This window comes from Pseudorca crassidens, chromosome 3, assembly GCF_039906515.1.
Source record: "Pseudorca crassidens isolate mPseCra1 chromosome 3, mPseCra1.hap1, whole genome shotgun sequence".
In the NCBI taxonomy this organism is placed as follows: Eukaryota; Metazoa; Chordata; class Mammalia; order Artiodactyla; family Delphinidae; genus Pseudorca; species Pseudorca crassidens.
Genome location: NC_090298.1, coordinates 77,065,836 through 77,085,294, shown reverse-complemented (window position 1 = coordinate 77,085,294; position 19,459 = coordinate 77,065,836). Strand labels below are relative to the sequence as shown.

The window sequence follows — 19,459 nt, the reverse complement described above, 5'->3', positions numbered from 1 at the left end:
TTTCAGCACTCCATGCTTGCTTTCACTACATTGTTATAATTATTTCCTTAAAAGTCTGTTTCAGATTCTGAAAACCTGGTCATCAGGCAGATAGCCAGTCCTTACCGATTGTGGGTTGACTATGGCATTTATCGTTTGCTCAGCAGTTATGTGCCAGTCATTGCTCTTGGTGCTGGGGACACAAATGTTAATAAGGCCCCAGTATTTGGAGCTTAGCTTTGGTGGTTACCTCATCGTTGCTGGTTTTTTGGGAGGTAGTATTATGGGATAGAATGGAGCTTGTGCTGCATATTGGTGACAGATTGCTAGGACTGCTATGTGGATGCACAAAAGCCTAATAATCTGACTGCTTCAACTCCTGGAAATGTTCTTATTTTCTCTAGAATATGTAAAACCTTAAGAGCTAATTTCATTTTAGCTGCTAGTTTTTTCTTTCACTAGAACATCTTTGCTTTCTGTTTCAAACTATTTTACCTTAGCAAGTAGTTGTTACTTCTGAAAGCAGCTCTGCATATAATTTTTATTGTAGTTGATAGGTGTTGTTTAAACATTCTTTGCCACTATTTATTTATTTACTTATTTATTTTTGGCTGCTTTGGGTCTTTGTTGCTGTGTGCAGGCTTTCTCTAGTTGCGACGAGTGGGGGCTACTCTTCGTTGCGGTGCGCAGGCTTCTCATTGCGGTGGCTTCTCTTGTTGCAGAGCACGGGCTCCAGGCGCACAAGCTTCAGTAGTTGTGGCACGTGGGCTCAGTAGTTGTGGCTCATGGGCTTAGCTGCTCCGCAGCACGTGGGATCTTCCTGGACCAGGGCTCAAAACCGTGTCCTCTGCATTGGCAGGCGGATTCTTAACCACTGTGCCACCAGGGAAGTCCCGCCACTATTTATTTTGAACATATTTAGTACAGTCACACTGGAGTCAACCTTTCTTAGCGTATAATTTCAATGAAAAAAATCTGTTAAATATGGAGAGATGTTATAGTGAAGGAAAATATGGGAATTGGATAAGGTGAAATGATGTGGAAAATTTTGTGATTTTAGTTTTGTGAGGGACTAGCGGCAGTGTGGCATGGAGGCAGGCAGGATGGTTGGGTGGTAAGAATGATCTTATTGTTCTTTTTATACTCAGTATTCTCAAGGGACAGAGGGAGGCATTTGGTAGAGGCATCAGGAGTACTTGGGCAGCTTTTTAAAAATATACCTCATATTTCATACCCCTTACAGTCACTGATCCAGTCCAACTCCCTCTCCCTGAGGAAACTGAAGACCACAGGGGTTAAGTGATATTCTTAAGAGTGTCCATTTAGTGGTAGATCCAGATTTCCTGACTCCTAGGTAGACTGTCTTTTGATTATTGTTTGTCCATGAGCTTCCAAAATTTAATTACCTTCTCTTTTAATTTTTTAATCAGACAGTGTTAAAACAAGAGAAAAATAACTATAATGCCTGGGTTTTTATTGGTGTTGCTGCAGCCGAGCTAGAACAACCTGATCAGGCCCAGGGTGCCTATAAGAAAGCTGCTGAGCTAGAGCCAGACCAATTACTAGCTTGGCAGGTACGTAGACATTTTTATTTACTATGTTATAGGAAAGAACTTTTTCCCATTTTTCAAAATACAGCTAACAGCTTTGCAATTTAGCATTTAAACCTCCATTTACTCAGAATAAGAAAAAAAAATTAAATTTATTGATCTTCTAAACCTGAAAATTAGTTGAAAAAAAAAAAGGTGCCAAGAATGCTGTTTACCACTATTTAATCTCCAATCCAATGGATTATTTCCAAATGTTAGGACAGAAATTGAAACATGATTATATAAATCTTCAACTTAATTATATGTGCATATTAGAGACTTATGAAGAATATTCTTTATGCTTACCTGAGAGAAAAGAAATGTATATTATGTTTTTAAAATATGTTTTTGAAAATGAAATAATATAAAAAATTTGAAATTCTATGTCTCTGAGTACTAGTTAAATTCCTTCTTCTCATTTAATGGTCTTCATGGTTTTTACTTGGCTTCTCCAGCTTTTTCATATTTAATAACTGTTTCATATCTCAATCACATCTTGGAAACTATGATTAATAGGGGTAGTAGGCTCTGGAGAACATGAACCTGTTTGTCTCAGGTTTACATGAACAGCAACATGAGTAGGGTTATCTAGTAACATCTCCCTAATGCCAGCTTTTATTATGTACTGATTGGTTTAGGATATCTGATCTTTATTTGAAGCAAAAATGACAATTTCCAAAGACTACTTGGATTTTTCTTGTTTGACCATGTGAAAGTAGTGTCACATGGTAACGTCTTAGGTGTTAAGATTGCATAATAATTATTAAAAGGTATTTTTTTTATTGTGGAACATTTCAAGTATATTTTCAAAAGTGAAGAGAATGGTAAAATGAACCCCTCTATGTCCACCATCCAGCTTCAGTCAAAACTCACTCATGGCCAGTATTTTTTCACCTACTCCCTCCTACGCCCAATTATTTGGAGGCACATCCCAAACATTTTATTTCATCTGTAAATTATAATAATCTCTATCATAAATAATCTTCATAGATTGTCAGTTTATTTAGCAAAACAAACATGAGCACACTAGATATCTTTGGAAGAATAATCTCTGTTGTTTCCTCTTTTAGGGGTTAGCAAGCTTGTATGAGAAATGTAATCACATAAATGCTAAGGATGACTTACCTGGTGTTTACCAAAAGCTCCTGGATCTTTATGAAAGGTAATCAATATGTGAGGAAAGGCTAGTTTCTTTAATGGCTTGAATTAGAATAAAACTGATTCAAAATTATATGGAAGTACTCCAGACATTTACTGGGAATTGTGAATCATTTTTCTTTCAAACTGTTGTTACAGAATCTCTTGATTGTGATTGAAACACTAATCGTAAGGGGATTGACTTATTTGAGAACTTTGATATTATTTTTAGTCAATATGATAGAAGATAATATTTCTTAAACCTTTTCTTTTTTATGAGATGCTCATTTTATAAAATTTTACTGTAGTGTGATAGAGGATATGTTCTAATTTAAAATAGTGCCTAACATTATTTTGGGGATATTTTAATTTTTGTGTCTTAAGTCCTCAGTTGTATTCATTAATCAGATTCAAAATCCTTTTCTTCTATTCTAAGTGTTGACAAACAGAAGTGGTGTGATGTCTGTAAGAAACTTGTGGATCTGTATTACCAAGAAAAGAAACACGTAGAGGTTGGTTAATGATTTGCTGGGGTAGTAGATTTCTTTTAATAAAACCATTATTAAAAGAAAGCTTTCCTTTAGCTTAAGGAAAAATTTAGAAAATTAATTGTAGTGTGGTATCAAAACAAATCACAGTGCTTTGAAAACTGTAACTTGGAATTCAAATTTCAGGTGTCATTATTTCCAGACTTTTTTGAAACTGGGCAGGGATAAATAAAATAAGTAAAAATATCATCTGTAGAATTTATTGTCCTGTTTGTGGTGTGCGACTCCTGATGCTGTAGGTTATGAAGATTGGGGCATGTAGTCATTATCCCTGTATGTACTCTGGTATCTCAGTCATACTTGTAATATAAGCACTATGTGGACGTGCCCAATCATCTTATTTTTTATGGAATTCATAATAGATGGAGTTCTGTGCTTTTGCTATTTTTGTGTATTAGCAGATAAAAATATTTTTACTTATAGATTTAAAATTTTTTAATAGCACTTTAGTATTTTAGATAAAGTAACCATTTTAAATCTCCCTGATAGGTGGCCCGAACATGGCACAAATTGATAAAGACACGGCAGGAAGGAGGTGCGGAAAACGAAGAACTTCATCAGCTATGGAAGAAATTGACCCAGTTGCTGGCTGAGAGTACTGAGCATCAGAATAATGAGACCCAACAATTGGTACTAGCCATTTATTCCCCACAATTTGTGTCATGAAAGTTGATCATTTAGTTGAATTTAGAAAATGGAAACATAACAATATGATATAGAAAAGTACTGTACGTCAGACTAGATATTTTATAAATGTTCAGTTTTAAATTCATAGAAGCTCTTCCTGATAAAATCAGAACTACAGGCCTACAGTTTCATACTAAGTCTGGACAGAGTGGAAATAATATTCAGGGTATCAGAATTTTACTTCCTTGTATTCATAAGAATTCACAATAAATCAGTTACTTAATCACTGTAAAAAAAGATACTATGAAATTGGCTTTTGCAAAACTGCTATAATTTCTAAACAGTTGTACCTTAAAGGTGTGTTTCTTTATATTTATGAACTAAGAGTACTAAATTACTTTCAGATTTAACAGTTCAACTAGAGTATTTTATTTACTTATTTATTTAACTTTTTGTTGGAGCATAGTTGATTTACAGTGTTGTGTTAATTTCAGGTGTACAGCCAAGTGAGTCAGTTATACATATTATATATATATAGCCACTCTTTTTTAGATTCTTTTCCCGTATAGTTCATTACAGAGTATTGAATAGAGTTCCCTGTGCTTTACAGTAGGTCCTTATTAGTTATCTGTTTTATATATAGTAGTGTGTATATGTCAATCCCAATCTCCCAATGTATCTCTCCCCTGCCCTTTCCCCCCTGGTAACCATAAATTTGTGACATACATCTGTGACTCTATTTCTGTTTTGTAAACAAGTTCATTTGTACCATTTTTTAAAATTCCACATGTAAATGATATCATATGATATTTGTCTTTCTCTGTCTGACTTACTTCACTCAGTTTGACGGTCTCTGGGTCCATCCATGTTGCTGCAAATGGCATTGTTTCATTCTTTTTTTATGGCTGAGTAATGTTCCATTGTATATATATATATATATATATATATATATATATATATATATATATATATATATATATGTACACTACATCTTCTTTAGCCATTCCTCTGTTGATGGACATTTAGGTTGCTTCCATGTCTTGGCTATTGTAAATAGTGCTGCAATGAACATTGGGGTACATGTATCTTTTCAAGTTGTGGTTTTCTCTGAGTATATGCCCAGGAGTGGGATTGCTGGGTGATATGGTAGTTTTATTTTTAGTTTTTAAGGAACCTCCATACTATTCTCCATAGTGGCTGCACCAATTTACATTCCCACCAACAGTGCAAGAGGGTTCCCTTTTCTCCACACCTTCTCCAGCATTTATTGTTTGTAGATTTTTTGATGATGGCCATTATGATCCGTGTGAGGCGATACCTCATTGTAGTTTTGATTTGCATTTCTCTAATAATTAGTGGTGTTTAGCATCTTTTCATGTGGTTTTTGGCCATCTGTATGTCTTCTTTGGAGAAATTTCTATTTAGGGCTTCTGCCCATTTTTGGTTTGGGTTGTTTGTTTTTTTGATATCGAGCTGTATGAGCTGTTTGTATATTTTGGAGCTTAATCCCTTGTTGGTTGTAGAGTATTTTATTTAGAGTATTTATATTTCGTATTTAGAGTACTTATACCTAGAAATATTTCTTTTTTTTTTTTTTTGTGGTACGCGGGCCTCTCACTGTCACGGCCTCTCCCATTGCGGAGCACAGGCTGCGGACGCGCAGGCCCAGCGTCCATGGCCCACGGGCCCACCCGCCCCGTGGCATGCGGGATCCTCCCGGACCGGGGCACGAACCCGCGTTCCCTACAGGCAGGCGGACTCCCAACCACTGCGCCACCAGGAAAGCCTGAAATATTCTTTTTTAATGTACACATTTTCAAGTAATTGAAAAGACTTTTTAAAAGACTTAAAAAAACCTATTGGTTTTGAACCATAATTGGAAAATATTTTCATCATTCTATTTTTTATATTTGTAAGTTTAAAAGTAAACTTAATTTCATATTATAGTAAATAAACACTCAATGTACACTTGCTAAATTTAATAGAATTTTTAAATGTGAACAATTATAGACTCCATATAGGATTCGAAGCTCATTTCTTTATACGTTCGTTCATTTGTTCACTCATTAATTTGTTCCTTTAATTAGAAAATATTTATGGAGAACCTATTACTATATGTCAGGCATGTCCTAAGTGGTAGGAATAAAAACATGAGAATAAGATTTGCATTTGTTTTTGTATTGGTTTATCTGTGTATAGATTCAGTTGTGGAAAAAAATTGAACGTTGACAAAATTAGGTGATTTATTAACTTCTTTTAAACCATGTCTTCATATTATGACTTATTTCCTTAAAATAGTATCAGTTACCAGGATATCAAACACATGTCAAAATAAGTAAAAATATTTTGAATTATCTACACTATACTCCTCCATGAAAGAGAACTAATTATACTTATCATTTTAAGAATTGATTTCTAATTGTTAAATAGGATAAAAGGATTTTTTTGGGGGGAGGGTTATTTTCACCTTGAATGCTAGTGATACTCTGCCTTATTTAAGTCTGTTCAGAAAAAAATGTATCACATATTTACCACGTGGATTAATTTCATTACTATTTTTTTTAAACGTGTTATGCTAGACTGTTCATTAGGCTTCTTCTTTTTTTTTCTTTATTTGCAAGATCATTAAACTTTATTAGCACAGTAAAATTTTACTTATTTATACAGACTTTATACCATACCTTAAAATGAAAATTTGAGGTGGTGAACTGTAGTATGAATTTTTATTATAAAGTCATGGAACTTCATTTTGAAAAATGTAGAACTTACGTAACCAAATGAATGGTATTCTTTATTTTTATTATATATTTTTAAAAAATATTTATTTTTGGCTGCATTGGGTCTTCGTTGCTGTGTGCGGGCTTTCTCTAGTTGCGGTGAGCGGGGTCTACTCTTTGTTGCGGTGCATGGGCTTCTCATTGCGGTGGCTTCTCTTGTTACAGAGCACGGGCTCTAGGCATGTGGGCTTCAGTAGTTGTGGCTCGCAGGCTCTAGAGTGCAGGCTCAGTAGTTGTGGCTTACAGGCTCTAGAGCGCAGGTTCAGTAGTTGTGGCGCACGGACTTAGTTGCTCCGTGGCATGTGGGATCTTCCTGGACCAGGGCTTGAACCCCCCCGTGTCCCCTGCATTGGCAGGCGGATTCTTAACCTCTGCGCCACCAGGGAAGTCCCATGAATGGTATTTTTTAAAGTGCTTGCCTTGGATTCTGGTATTGCTGTCCTTGCTGAGAAAATATTTAGGAGGCTTCTTTTGGAATTTTCTTCAAAGTCAGTTAATAATACTATGTAAGAAGAATGATTTCATGATAGTTCAGTCATATCTCTGTTTTTTTACAAAAGTATAACTTAATAAAAATTTTTTTTTTGAGGTTGAAGATTTGCTATCCTGAAGATGTTCCAAAGACTGTGCTGGTGATTTCAGAAGAGATGTTTTAAAAGTGATCTGAGCAGTAACAGCTACACTAACATATGAGACTGTACCTCTCAACTAGTTAGTAGGGAGCAGCAAGCACTTACAAGAATGTTTTGTTAAATTAATGTCGCTAATTTATAGTTATCCCTTATTAGTTCAGTGCAGTCTGCTGGCCAATTGGAGTTAGATGTATTCCAAACTTAATTGTACATTTTTTTCCTCATTGAAATTGTAGGGCCAGACAATAAAACACATTTGCAGTTACTAGTTAAGGGTATGGTTTGTATAAGTAAGTCTTTTGTGTTCAACTATTTATTGTATTTGTCATTTAAGTGTGCCACAGATAATAGCTTTTTGTGTCTTTGTTTCAGCTATTAACTGCTTTTGAGAATGCACTGGACTTATCAGATAAGATTCCTAGTGAAGATCACCAGGTGCTTTATAGACATTTCATTCAATGTTTATCCAAAGTAAGTTGATTTTTAAAATCTCTAACGTGACTTTCTATTCTAATTAGGAAAGTGCTCACAAGTATATTTTTCTGCTACTCACTTTATTTTACTTTTATATTTTCAAGTTTCCTCATGAGACTGCTAGGTTGAAGAAGGCTTGTGAAGGAATGATAAACATCTATCCTACTGTACAGTATCCATTAGAAGTGCTTTGTTTGCATTTAATTGAAACAGGTAATTTATTCTTTGTTATATTGTGTGTCCCAGAGGTGTGAGAGTGATGTTGCTATGAATCAAAAATTGTTTTAGTGCCCGTTGTGTGTAAGGCATTGTTTCAGTATTTCTGGACATGAGAGGAAGTACAATATGTATTCTTTGTGCACATGAAAAGGCTAAGAAATACAGGAAGGTATAGTGACACAGACGAATTATGAGCTACTGAGTTTATTGTTGATCAGTGAAGTATTTTTGAAGGTAAGAATTGAAGAAGGTCTTGAATTTTCCACAGAAATTAGATGAACAGGAGAAGGTGAAAGATACGCCACATGGCATGAGCAGAGGAATGGGACTAGGTGTGGTTTTGGGGAATAGTAAAATAGTTCTATTTGCTGTAGTAGAAAGAATAACTAAGATATATTTTGATTAAGTAAGTTAGACTGTATTACACAGGGATATGAATGTCATGCAAAAGATTTTGTGAAAGATTAACATTCTCAGTGTTGATGTTATGTGGTATGTCAATGTCACAACGACATTGTTACAAATACTATAGTATGATAAAGTAATGAAGTTTGTGAATGATCTACTTTTTTAATTAAACAGAGCAGATTCAAGTCAGAGAGTGTGTCTTAGTGTATGCTTCATGCTGTTGCTTCTTTGTGTACTTTTGTTGGGGGAAGAGAGAGAAGTGATGGCAGCTAGCCTTCTGGGAGTTGCCAAAACTTGTAGCTGTGTATATCTTGTGCTTGTCAGTTTACAGGATGTTGACCATGTTGGTTTTCACAACAGCTGCTGTCTGTTTTGCCAGTGTCTGTGCTGAATAGGTGTTTTAAAAAGAATTTGAATATCATTCCTGTCCATTCCTGTATTCACCCGATAGGAATATAATTCATAGAAGTCAGTCATTGGAATGGAAATAACAGTACCAGCACCAGTGTGGTAGTGATTGTAAATTATTGCAGAGCTTTCCTAATCCATTTAAGTTTTTTCACTTTGTTGCTAAATGAGTATAGACATGGGAATGCTTTGTATGTTAATGACCATCGCATGTTTCATAATTGAAAAATGGTTGAAAACTACTGCTTGAGATAAATGAGGGAAAATTCCTGTTACAAAAGTCTCATTGCACTTATCTTGGCTCTCCCCACTCTAAGTTTCCCTTGTAAGTCCAACTTGTACTTTTTTTCCCCCTGGTGTCTGAATTAAACTCCAGAACTCTTCAGTTTTGGATTTTTTTATGGTGAGAAGTAAGCAGACCCCCTTTTCCTTACTTTAACTGAGTCAAAGATACATGTGCAAGAGCAGTTTTCACTAACATGAGAAAAGAAAACATTAAAAGTGTTGTAGTGAGTAGATTTATGAAGTATAAAATCTTAAACTAATATGGTGTGCAGGATAGATTGTACAGAAGATAGACTAGATTGGGTAGAATAAGTGATGCTAGGAATGAATGAACTATAGGAATGAATGAACTGGGAATATGATAGCAGCAATTGAAAGTAACAGGTGAATGCAAAAATGGAAGAGATTTCTTAGAGATGAAGGGAGGGAGAAATCAATTTTAACTTTCAACTCTCCTGAAAAGTTGCACTAATATGGAATGATGGTTTGTACGAAAGGTAAGTTGTTGAGAGGAGCTGTTAATGGGTATTCAGAGGGAAATGTTCATCAGGGTTTGCCCGTGAGAGATCAACAAGGTTTAGAAGCCGTTTGCGTGTACATGAAAGTGAACGCAGTGGATGACTTCAGAGGATGCCTGAAGGGCGGAAAGGTGAAAACTGTACCTTGGGCAGTGTTGGCTGCCTCGAAGGGAAAGGGAGGAAGAGGGGGAAGAGGGGATGGAGGACAGAGAAGCGAAGAGGGTCAGAGAGGAAGGTGGGGGAGCCGATGCAAAGCAACACGGAAGGCAAGGAAAGAGCATTTCAGAAAGGAGGTCTGTCTTGAGAGATTGAGCAACTAATTTTATGATTAGGAGGCCTTTAGTAGGGCTGTCTTTTTTTTTTTTTTTTTTTCTTTTTTCTTTTTTTGCGGTACGCGGGCCTCTCACTGCTGTGGCCTATCCCATTGCGGAGCACAGGCTCCGGACGCGCAGGCTCAGTGACCATGGTTCATGGGCCCAGCCGCTCTGCGGCATGTGGGGATCTTCCCGGACCAGTGCAGGAACCTGTGTCCCCTGCATCGGCAGGCGGACTCTCAACCACCACGCCACCAGGGAAGCCCAGGGCTGTCTTTTTTAATCAAAGTGATTGAATTGGAACTTAGAATACAGCAATGGGAAAAGAGTAGGAAGAAATGGTTAGCAGGTATAAAAAGAAGCAATCCAGGGACGGACTGACTTCATTTAAGGGAGAAGAGGAGGAAGTGTGAGAGTGGGATAGTAGGCTTTTAGAGGAGAAAGAGAATTGCAGTAACTCTTCTGGCAGGAGAGTTTCAAGAAGAAAGTGCTAGTTAATGTTATGGACGTTGCCTTGAGGTCAAGGAGGAAGAGGCATGTTAAGAGACTTTCAGTACAGGAAGCATGCTTATGATTTTTTTTTTAATTAATTAATTTATTTTTGGCTGTGTTGGGTCTTCGTTGCTGTGCGCGGGCTTTCTCTAGTTGCAGCGAGCGAGGGCTACTCTTTGTTGTGGTGCGCGGGCTTCTCATTGCGGTGGCTTTTCTTGTTGCAGAGCACGGGCTCTAGGTGCGCGGGCTTCAGTAGTTGTGGCTCGCAGGCTCTAGAGCACAGTCTCAGTAGTTGTGGTGCACGGCCTTAGTTGCTCCGCGGCGTGTGGGATCTTCCCAGACCAGGGCTCGAACCCGTGTCCCCTGCATTGGCAGGCGGGTTCTTAACCACTGCGTCACCAGGGAAGACTTCTATGATTTTTTTTGTGTGTGTTCTTTTGTTTGTTTGTTTTCCTCTAATAGGAAGCATAGTTCTAAGTCACCCAGTTTCTTCAACTTTTAGCATGAAACCCAGTGTGTTCCCAAGATAAGTGGACTGATTTTCTTTATTGTGTGGCCTCTGGTACTCATCCCTCCACCCCTTTTTCTGCTATTGGGAAATTCATGGCTGTTCACCCTTTTCTCTCTGTTCCTGTTCAGCTATTCATGGTTTGTGCCATTCCCTCATTCTTGACGTGCTTACATGCTAATTGGCACAAGAAGATACACTGATGTTTCTTTTTGAGGACTGATCAAATGTTTTCTTAATAGGCACATATAAGCCTATAATGTAGATTTGTTGAGTAAATATGCCCTAGTATATCAAAAAGCCTACAAAATTATAGAAGCAATAAGCTCAACAAATAGTCTGCAGAGTTTTGCCCATAAATTCAGTACTTGACAAAATGTTTTAGTAAAGAGATAGCAAAGGGATTTTCGGATTGATTAGAGAGAGTGTTGATTTTTGTGGAAAAAAAAAAAAAACCATTCTCAAAGAGGGTTTGGGGATGGGTATTTTGCAGAATTACAAATGTCCTGGCAAAGGGGAGTGGGTAGGTGGATATTTACATGTATGGTACTCCAAGGAAGACTTCTTTCCCTGCTGAAATGTTGGTTGTAAGGATTTGTGGAATGGGGCAGTTCAGGCTTAGGTACATTCTGAGGTGAAGCATTATTTTGGGGTGGAAGTTTAATAGTTAATGTAGGAGAGTAGGAAGCTGTGCTTAATGATTTCTTTTTTTCCTTCTTTTCATTGCTCCTTTAAGCCAAACTTTCTATGTATTAAGAACTTCTGAAAATCTGTGAGGTCTCTTAAAGGCTGATCTATCCTCCCCCAGAGTACTTTAGTGCCTGCAGAATTTGTTGCCTCACAGCAGTTAATCACTGGGTTCTTTTCCACTGGGGACAAATATATTTCATTCTCTTTTGTCCTCCTTTGCATGTTGAGGCTTGAAGACTCATTTGCAAAATGACTCAGTTTATAAAGCTTCACATAACAAGTAGTGAATAGCTTTCACAGTTGTCATCTGATGAAATGTTATTTCATGCTAAATGACCTTTTTGATTTATTTTGTTTTGCTTTATTGCTGAATTGCAGGAGGATAAGAAAGCTTGTTTCTTCAAATCCAAACAGAAAAGAGTTTAAGATTTTCTGTTCCAGAAATACTAGAAAATCCAGGTGGAAATAAAAAAATGAGTACATGTTGTTTTTCTCCCTCCAAGCTAGGTTAATTTAAAAGAAAAATTCTACAGCACTGTTGGATTTCTTTGGGATGTCAGAAATAAATTTTAAAAACCTCTTGCCTTTTTTTGTGATAAACTTTAGGAAACAGAATTCTTATAGGTATTACTGAGCATCTACTCTGAACCTTTTCAGAACATCGTTTATCAGCTCCAAGTCTACCTTGCCTTATTGACAAATAAAAATAATATTGACAAACTGTTCTAAAGTCACTAAATCTGGAATCTTAGACTCTTTTAAATGTTAAAAAGAGCAGATAAGTTAAATAAACAATTTTCTATTCAAAAACAATGAAGTCTATTTCCTTTCTGGTTTTATCCTCCACATTTATTTAGGTAGTATTTTCAACAAGAATTAGTATGGAGAAGTGGATTGAGAGTTGAAGCTAGAATATTCCTGTCTCTTTACACAGGATCACTAGTGTTGTTATTACTGTTGATGGTTTTTGTGAACACTGTAGAGAAACCCTCTAAGTGCCACTTGGTCTTATGTAGAGAGTATGTTATCCAGGGCTAGACGTGAATATAGTCTCCCCGAATCTCTTTTTGCTTTTATAATTGTGCTCCCAGATGTTAGCAAAGGGGAATATGTTAGGAAAATATACCTTGTTTAAAAGATTTTTGTGTTAATCCTAGACCTTTTGGAAACTATTTTCATCTGCCTATTCACACTTTGCTCACCTGTGTGCAGTTTTTAGTTACCCTAAATATGGATGATTTTTTAGAAAAGATGCATGATTGGCTTTTCTTCTTTTCATCCCAGGTGTGTTTTCTGTAATAAGGGCAGTTTTTATAGCCAAGATAGACTATCATGAATTGTGTTTCTGTGGAGTAAGAGAGAGTTTTGACTCAGTTGGATAGAAATCGAAGGTAAAATTTTAGTAGCCATTTTATTTTCTTTTTTAGAATGGTGAATGTTTTTAATTTTCCATAGTAATTCTCAGCCTTTACCTATTAATAGACTAAGCCTTTTGGGACATCAATTCATAACGGTATTTTTAAAGGATCATTACAATATTTAATGAATGGCTACATGTACAAGATACTATACTAGTCCCTACCCTTCAGAAATTACTGTTTAGCTACAGAGGCAACAAAGGTAGGGTATATATGCTATAAAGCTAGTAATACAGTTGGTATATGGTATCGGTAAATACTGTAGACTGGTGATTCTTAAAGTATGATCTCTGGACCAGTAGCATCAGTATCACCTGACAACTTGTTAGAAATGCAAATTCTCAGGTCTAATATCAGACCTACTGAATCAGAAATTTGAGAGTAGCGTTCAGCATTTTTTGTTTTAACAAGTCCTCGAGGTTATTTTGATATCTAGTTTAGACAATACCACTGGATATAAAAGGGGTGGGGGAAGCCCCCAGTGGTTTGCTTTTGGAGGATAATAGGGTGTATGGAACTAGGCATGTCTATTCTTGGAATTCATATATACGGAAGCGATAGTGAGAACATATTGATGGAAGGGAAATTCTTGTCTAGAAGCAGGCTTGTGTCTTTTTTACTGGCTTATTAACCGAGATAGTATTTCTTCCAGTTTATTCTCATATTTCACCAAACAGTATTGAAGTTTTAATTCTTTAGCCTTTATGAATTATTTGAATTTTTGGTGCTAACTTGGACTTCTAAATTAATATATAAAATATTACTTAGGGATTATATACATTGTTGTATATCTGGTTTTAAATATTTTGAAATATATAAGCTAAATGGTATCATGCAAAGAATTCACCTTTGACATCTGTTACTGAAACAGTGGTTCCATATGTGGTTTGGGGCTGTTTTATAGAGATATTAAAGCATCAGGTCTCTTTTTCAGATAAATTATTTTTATTTGTTCCCCTTATTTATTGCTTCAAGTTGTAAATTACTGTCTCAATTACTTTTTAAGAATTTCCGTATGTGATTAAACAACTTATTAAAGTGGTGAATGGTAGTCCCAGTTTATTCTCAAAACAGAAATCATATTTTCCACCTGTTTTTGTGCTTTTCTGGGAACAGGAATTCTGAGAATGATTGAGGTTGGAGAAAATGGAAATACAATATAACAGAACCTACAGTGTTTTCTAAACTAATTTTTTTTACCAAAATAAACTCAAAATGTAGGCATTGGATGATTACTACATAAGCCTAACTGTTAACTTATATAGGAAAAGAAAGTTTTGAATGTAAACTTAAGAAGAATGTGACTAAGTCTTTGTTCAGTATCCTGCTGAGTAGGCTGTCTTTTGATTCTGGGCCGCTGGAAGAGTCCACTGCATCTGGCATCTTGGCTGCCGCATCTCTAGCAGCACGTTGTTGTCCAGGGAGAGAGGTTGGCAAAGATACTGTCCTTTGACAGGGATTCCTTCATCTAGCAACCAAAGTTCTTATTGCTGAATAGCAAAGGGAGACCCGGTGGCACGCAGCGCGCTGAGTCTTAGCCTTGTGGCAAGTAGCAGTAGGTTTCTTGCTTGAAACCCTTGAGTACGACAGCAAGTTCGGTTTACCCATACTGCTGTGTGTAAAGTGGTTTCTACTTCTGGTATTTAAGAAGAAGGAGGAACATCATTTTCTTTATGAGATGTTAATATTTTCTACATTTGTTGGTCTATTTAAGTTTCAAATTCCTGGAATCAAGATATGGAAGTGTATGCATAAGACAGCTCTTGGGATTTAAGTGTACAGGTGTTGGCACATATTGTTATATGTATGCTAATAAATTTTTCTTTTAATTCCAGGAAACCTTACTGATGAGGGAGAACAGTACTGTTGTAGATTAGTGGAAATGGATTCAAAAAGTGGTCCAGGTCTCATTGGTTTAGGCATTAAAGCATTACAAGACAAAAAGTACGAAGGTGCTGTTAGGAACTTAACAGAAGGTGAGTGTTCAGTGTGCAACGTATAACATGAGGTATAGTTGTTAGCAGGCGTTTATCTTTGGGCCTTTCTTTAAGGAATATATATATTTAGGATAGAAGCAAAAAAATGTACTTACATACTCTGGAGTCTGCTTAAGTTTGAATTCCAACTCTGCCACTCACTAATTTCAAGACCTTGCGAAAGTTAATTAAACTCTTTGTGTCTCAGTGTTTTCGTTTGTAAAATAAGGATACTATCTCCGTGTAAAATAAGGATGCTATCTCCATGCTTAGGAGGCTTTAATTTAGTCTTATCAGGTATGACAATTCTGGATGAACTCTCTTTCATATTGAGGTCTGAATGACAAATACAAGCCTGGCAGCGGGAGGAGCATTTTAGGCCAAGAGTTGAAATAGCCTGAGGTGAGAGAAAAGCTAGTGTTCAGGAAACTCCTGATCGTTCAGCAAGATTTGAAAATAAAGTATGGTAGCAGGAGGGGACAAGAATTGAGGCTGGAAAGGGGCCTTGCAAACCTTGTTAAGAGGTTTGCATGTTATCCAAAGGGCAGCTGGGAACCAGCGCAGTCTTAAGTAGGGGAATTTCATAATCCCATTTGTATTTTTAGAAATATTCTGGCCACAGTATAGAGAATGAATTGGTGTAGATGGCAAGCACTTGCATTGATCTGGGATAGATAATGGAGGTCTGAACTGAAGTGGTGGGCCGTGGAATCAATGTGACTTTGTGACTGATTAGATATGGACTACAAGGGAGCGGGGAGGAGTCTGATCTGGGGAGTGGATTGTGGTGCCATTCATCTCAGTCCTAATGGAAACCTTGGATTTTGTGATTACTCTTATCCTTTTAGGATTAAAGGAAAGCCCTCTCTGCACAGCTGGATGGTATCATCTGGCAGAAGCCCAAGTCAGAATGCATAAACCTAAGGAAGCTGTTCTTTCATGCAATCAAGGTATTCTTGACATCTTCCAGGGTGGCCAATGCTGTTTCTTTTCATCTTAAAGGAGAATGATAATGGTGCTTTATTTTGTATTTTAAGTTACCAACTAATTTAAATTTCATTGAGGAGGTTAAAAAAAAAAACACACCAAGTCTGTGTGCATGTCTACTACTATATTTTTAAACCAACAATGAGTATTTATCAAAGGTTTCCTACACTTGGAATTTTGACAAAGTCAGTTTAAGCTTGTGTGGTGATGCTCTGTCTTTGTAACAGGGAAGCTTCTTGTGTGACCTGCGACCTTCACTCTAACGTAGATTCTTGATTCCTTCAATGTAGGTAATGGACAAGGAGAGGTATCTTAGAGCCTATCTGCATGTGCTCATGTAGGTCAGGTGTGGGGTAAGAAATCAGAGAAATGATGCACTGCTCTTGGCCTGGCTGGTGACCTTGCCTCTGCAGTTGGGAAACAGTTTACCTTGGTTCATCCTAATTCAGCTTCTTTTCCCTTCCATTATCCTTAATGTGCTATTTTTGTGACAGATGCTTTGGATAAGGGTTAACCTCTATTATGTAGCAGATATAGACAGCCATTGTTGTGTTTCAGGATGTTCAGTTTTATTATATGTTACGTAAAGATGGAGGTTTTAAATTTAGATCTATTCTGTTTCAAATTCAGATATTTTCATAAAGAGTTCAGGGAAGAATTTATATTTAGCTTTGAATTATTCTTCATGTATATTGTTTTGACAGTTTGTTCTTACTATATCTACAATTTGTTATATGTTACCCTTAAAAAGAAAAAAGTGAAGTGATATGATTGTCTTCATTCAGATGTCCTTAATTTTGTCAGCTCTGAAGAACATAGATAATCTTGGTGTGTCTGGTGGCAATCTTCATCAGAAGAATCTTTGTCTTCATTTGAAAGCAGAGGCTTTGATTAAACTCTCAGATTATGAATCTTCAGAGGAAGCAATTCGTACTCTTGATCAGGTAGTCTCATCATTGCATTTTTCCCTTCACCTTATTTAGTTTTCGGTCAACCAGGCATCAACCACTCTCTGCTTACCACAAATATTTACTTACAAAAATTTTGTGTTAGAGGTTTGAATTCACCACCTCTGCACTTTTTGGAAACTCCTAAAGTTACTTGTTTGCCTCTTGCTTAAGTACTTACAATGTTCTTCATATAATGCAATTTCTTTCTTTAGTTCTTGCTCTTATTCTCCTTTTCTCTTTTTGCCCTGTTGGGTTATCAATACTTGATTATTATTAATTTGGTATTCTAAATTTTTCTCTCCAGAAAATATTTCATAGATTATTGACAAGAATTATTAAGGACACTTGTAGCTTCATGGTAGAGAATGTTGCTTGTTTTATTCAACTTAAAAAACACTCTGAGAAAGATTGATATTTAAGAAGGAAACTGATTTCTTACTGTTTTTGATTCAAGCAGTTTGAAATTCCCTAGCAAAAACTAGTAAATTATGAATTATAACAACATGGCGCCTTTAACAATATAAAGATATTTTTCAGATAAAGGCTATTTTTGGTATAAAATTAAAATTATATCACTCAGCATATTGCAGAGTTCTGAATTTTTATAAAAAATCATTGTTTTTTATGTTTCAAAAGGCTTTGCATTTCATAGTTTTTCTTTAAAATTAGAACAGTTGTCAGGATCCTTCAAGAACAGATATCTTATTTTCTTGTTTTCTCTCAATACTTGCCTTCCACCAATAGTGTGTTTTGGGTGAATGCTTTGGAGAGGTCTTTCCATACTCTTTTTTTTTTTTTTTTTTTTTTTTTTACAAAAAACAAAAACCAAATGAAAAGTGCCTTGAAGAACTGGTAGAATCCAAGTCTGAGACAGAAAATGTACAAGATGAGCCCAGGACACCTTATAATGCTAGAAACCAATGAAACCATAAAAGGCTATTAGAATTATGTCAGAAGTGCTCAGGAACTAGCATGAATTGATTTTTACTGGCTAAAGAGGGGATGGTTTGAGCAGTAGTAACTGCAGTAGATTAAAGCACATCATTTAAGTTTAAATCCATGTGTTAATGATGATACCAAAAAAAATCAACAAATCATCCTCAGTAAAGTGAATCTTTGAAGGATGCTAAGGAACCAATTGGAAAAAATCGAGGTATTTATCCTATGTTTCCTTTATGAACTATTCCTCAGAATGATCAAATAGATAGAGGAGGGGAAATTTCTCTTTGTTGAAGTATGCCATCGAATAAGGAAAGAAGGAATGATAGAATTAGGAAATCACCATTTTGCAGTCCATAATGAATTAATAGATCTAGGCATTGAGGATCAATGGCTGCTTAACTTCACAAGAAAAAAAGACAACTAGACATACCAGGTGCAAGTACACATGAGGTATTCTTGCCAGAACATCAACCCTGAATCAGATCAAAGGTCTAGACCTACTAATTTATAGAAGATACAGGGGACCAGGGAACATGTCAATACCATGACAATACAATCATCAAGAGCCAGACTCTGAGAAACTGTGAAAGTGGCCCATATTTTTCAACAGTTAAATTTTAAGGGAGAAAAAAAGGGATGGAAGGGAACCCTATAGATTAAAAGAGACTTAAGAGACATATCAGCCAGTTGAAATGTATGTACCTTATTTGGATTTTGATTAAAACAAATTCTTTAAATATTTTATGAGACAACTGATAAATTTGAACACTGGTTAATTATTTGATGATGTTAAGGATGTATTGTTGGTTTTGTTTATGTGTTTATAATGGTAGTATGATTATGTTATTAAAAATAAACGTATTTTTTAGATACAGATACTAAACTATCAGATGAAAAGCTATAATTTCTGGGGTAATCTAAGCAGGAGTGTGGTGAAATGGGTGGAGGTATAGATGAGAAAAGATTGGCTTTGAGCTAATAATTTTGAAACTAGATGATAAGTACATGTGGGTTCATTATGCTGTTCTCTAATTTTTTAATGTATTTGAAATTTTCTTTAATAAGATTGCAAAGAATGAAAGTGTTAATAGTGATAGAAATCAAGACCTCTAAGTCTTTATACCATGGTCATTCTCTAGTTAAAGCAAAACATTGCTGCATTGTGTTGTAGGAGATTTATAGCAATTCTTTACAATTATTTTCTAGGTTTCTGATGCAAATAATATCCCAGGACTTTTGGTTCTCAAAGGCTTGGCCTATCTGAACAAAGGCTCATTAGATGAAGCTTCAAAGGTTGGTGTTTTCATTTAAACTGAGGGGTTTTTTTTTAAGTTAAAAGTTATTTTTATCTGGATATGGAATTGATAGATATATACTTTATAGATTATGGAAGACCTTCTCTCTTCTTACCCTGACCTAGCTGAAGCTCATGCCCTGGAGGCTTTGATTCATTTTACCAAAAAGGAATATCTACAAGCAGAAAAATGGTAAGGATGTATTTAGATTGCTCATAAACCTAGTCCTATCTTAATTTAATATATCTTGAAAAATTCAAAATGAATGGGTTTGATAAAGATCTAG

The 19,459-nt window shown here is 36.0% G+C and overlaps 1 protein-coding gene across 10 annotated transcripts in view; it reads left to right on the top strand.

Annotated features, from left to right (window-relative positions):
• SKIC3 (SKI3 subunit of superkiller complex) overlaps nucleotides 1-19,459 on the top strand; it is a 158,309-nt gene that overhangs the window by 83,183 nt on the left and 55,667 nt on the right. For all 10 annotated transcript variants that reach the window (XM_067731261.1, XM_067731255.1, XM_067731254.1 and 7 more), the window contains 11 exons: nucleotides 1,410-1,553; nucleotides 2,639-2,730; nucleotides 3,142-3,217; nucleotides 3,743-3,883; nucleotides 7,662-7,760; nucleotides 7,868-7,976; nucleotides 14,859-14,999; nucleotides 15,848-15,949; nucleotides 16,791-16,930; nucleotides 19,085-19,171; nucleotides 19,262-19,365. In XM_067731261.1, coding sequence (XP_067587362.1) covers nucleotides 1,410-1,553; nucleotides 2,639-2,730; nucleotides 3,142-3,217; nucleotides 3,743-3,883; nucleotides 7,662-7,760; nucleotides 7,868-7,976; nucleotides 14,859-14,999; nucleotides 15,848-15,949; nucleotides 16,791-16,930; nucleotides 19,085-19,171; nucleotides 19,262-19,365 — 1,235 coding nt within the window. The remainder of the gene's footprint in view (nucleotides 1-1,409; nucleotides 1,554-2,638; nucleotides 2,731-3,141; nucleotides 3,218-3,742; nucleotides 3,884-7,661; nucleotides 7,761-7,867; nucleotides 7,977-14,858; nucleotides 15,000-15,847; nucleotides 15,950-16,790; nucleotides 16,931-19,084; nucleotides 19,172-19,261; nucleotides 19,366-19,459) is intronic.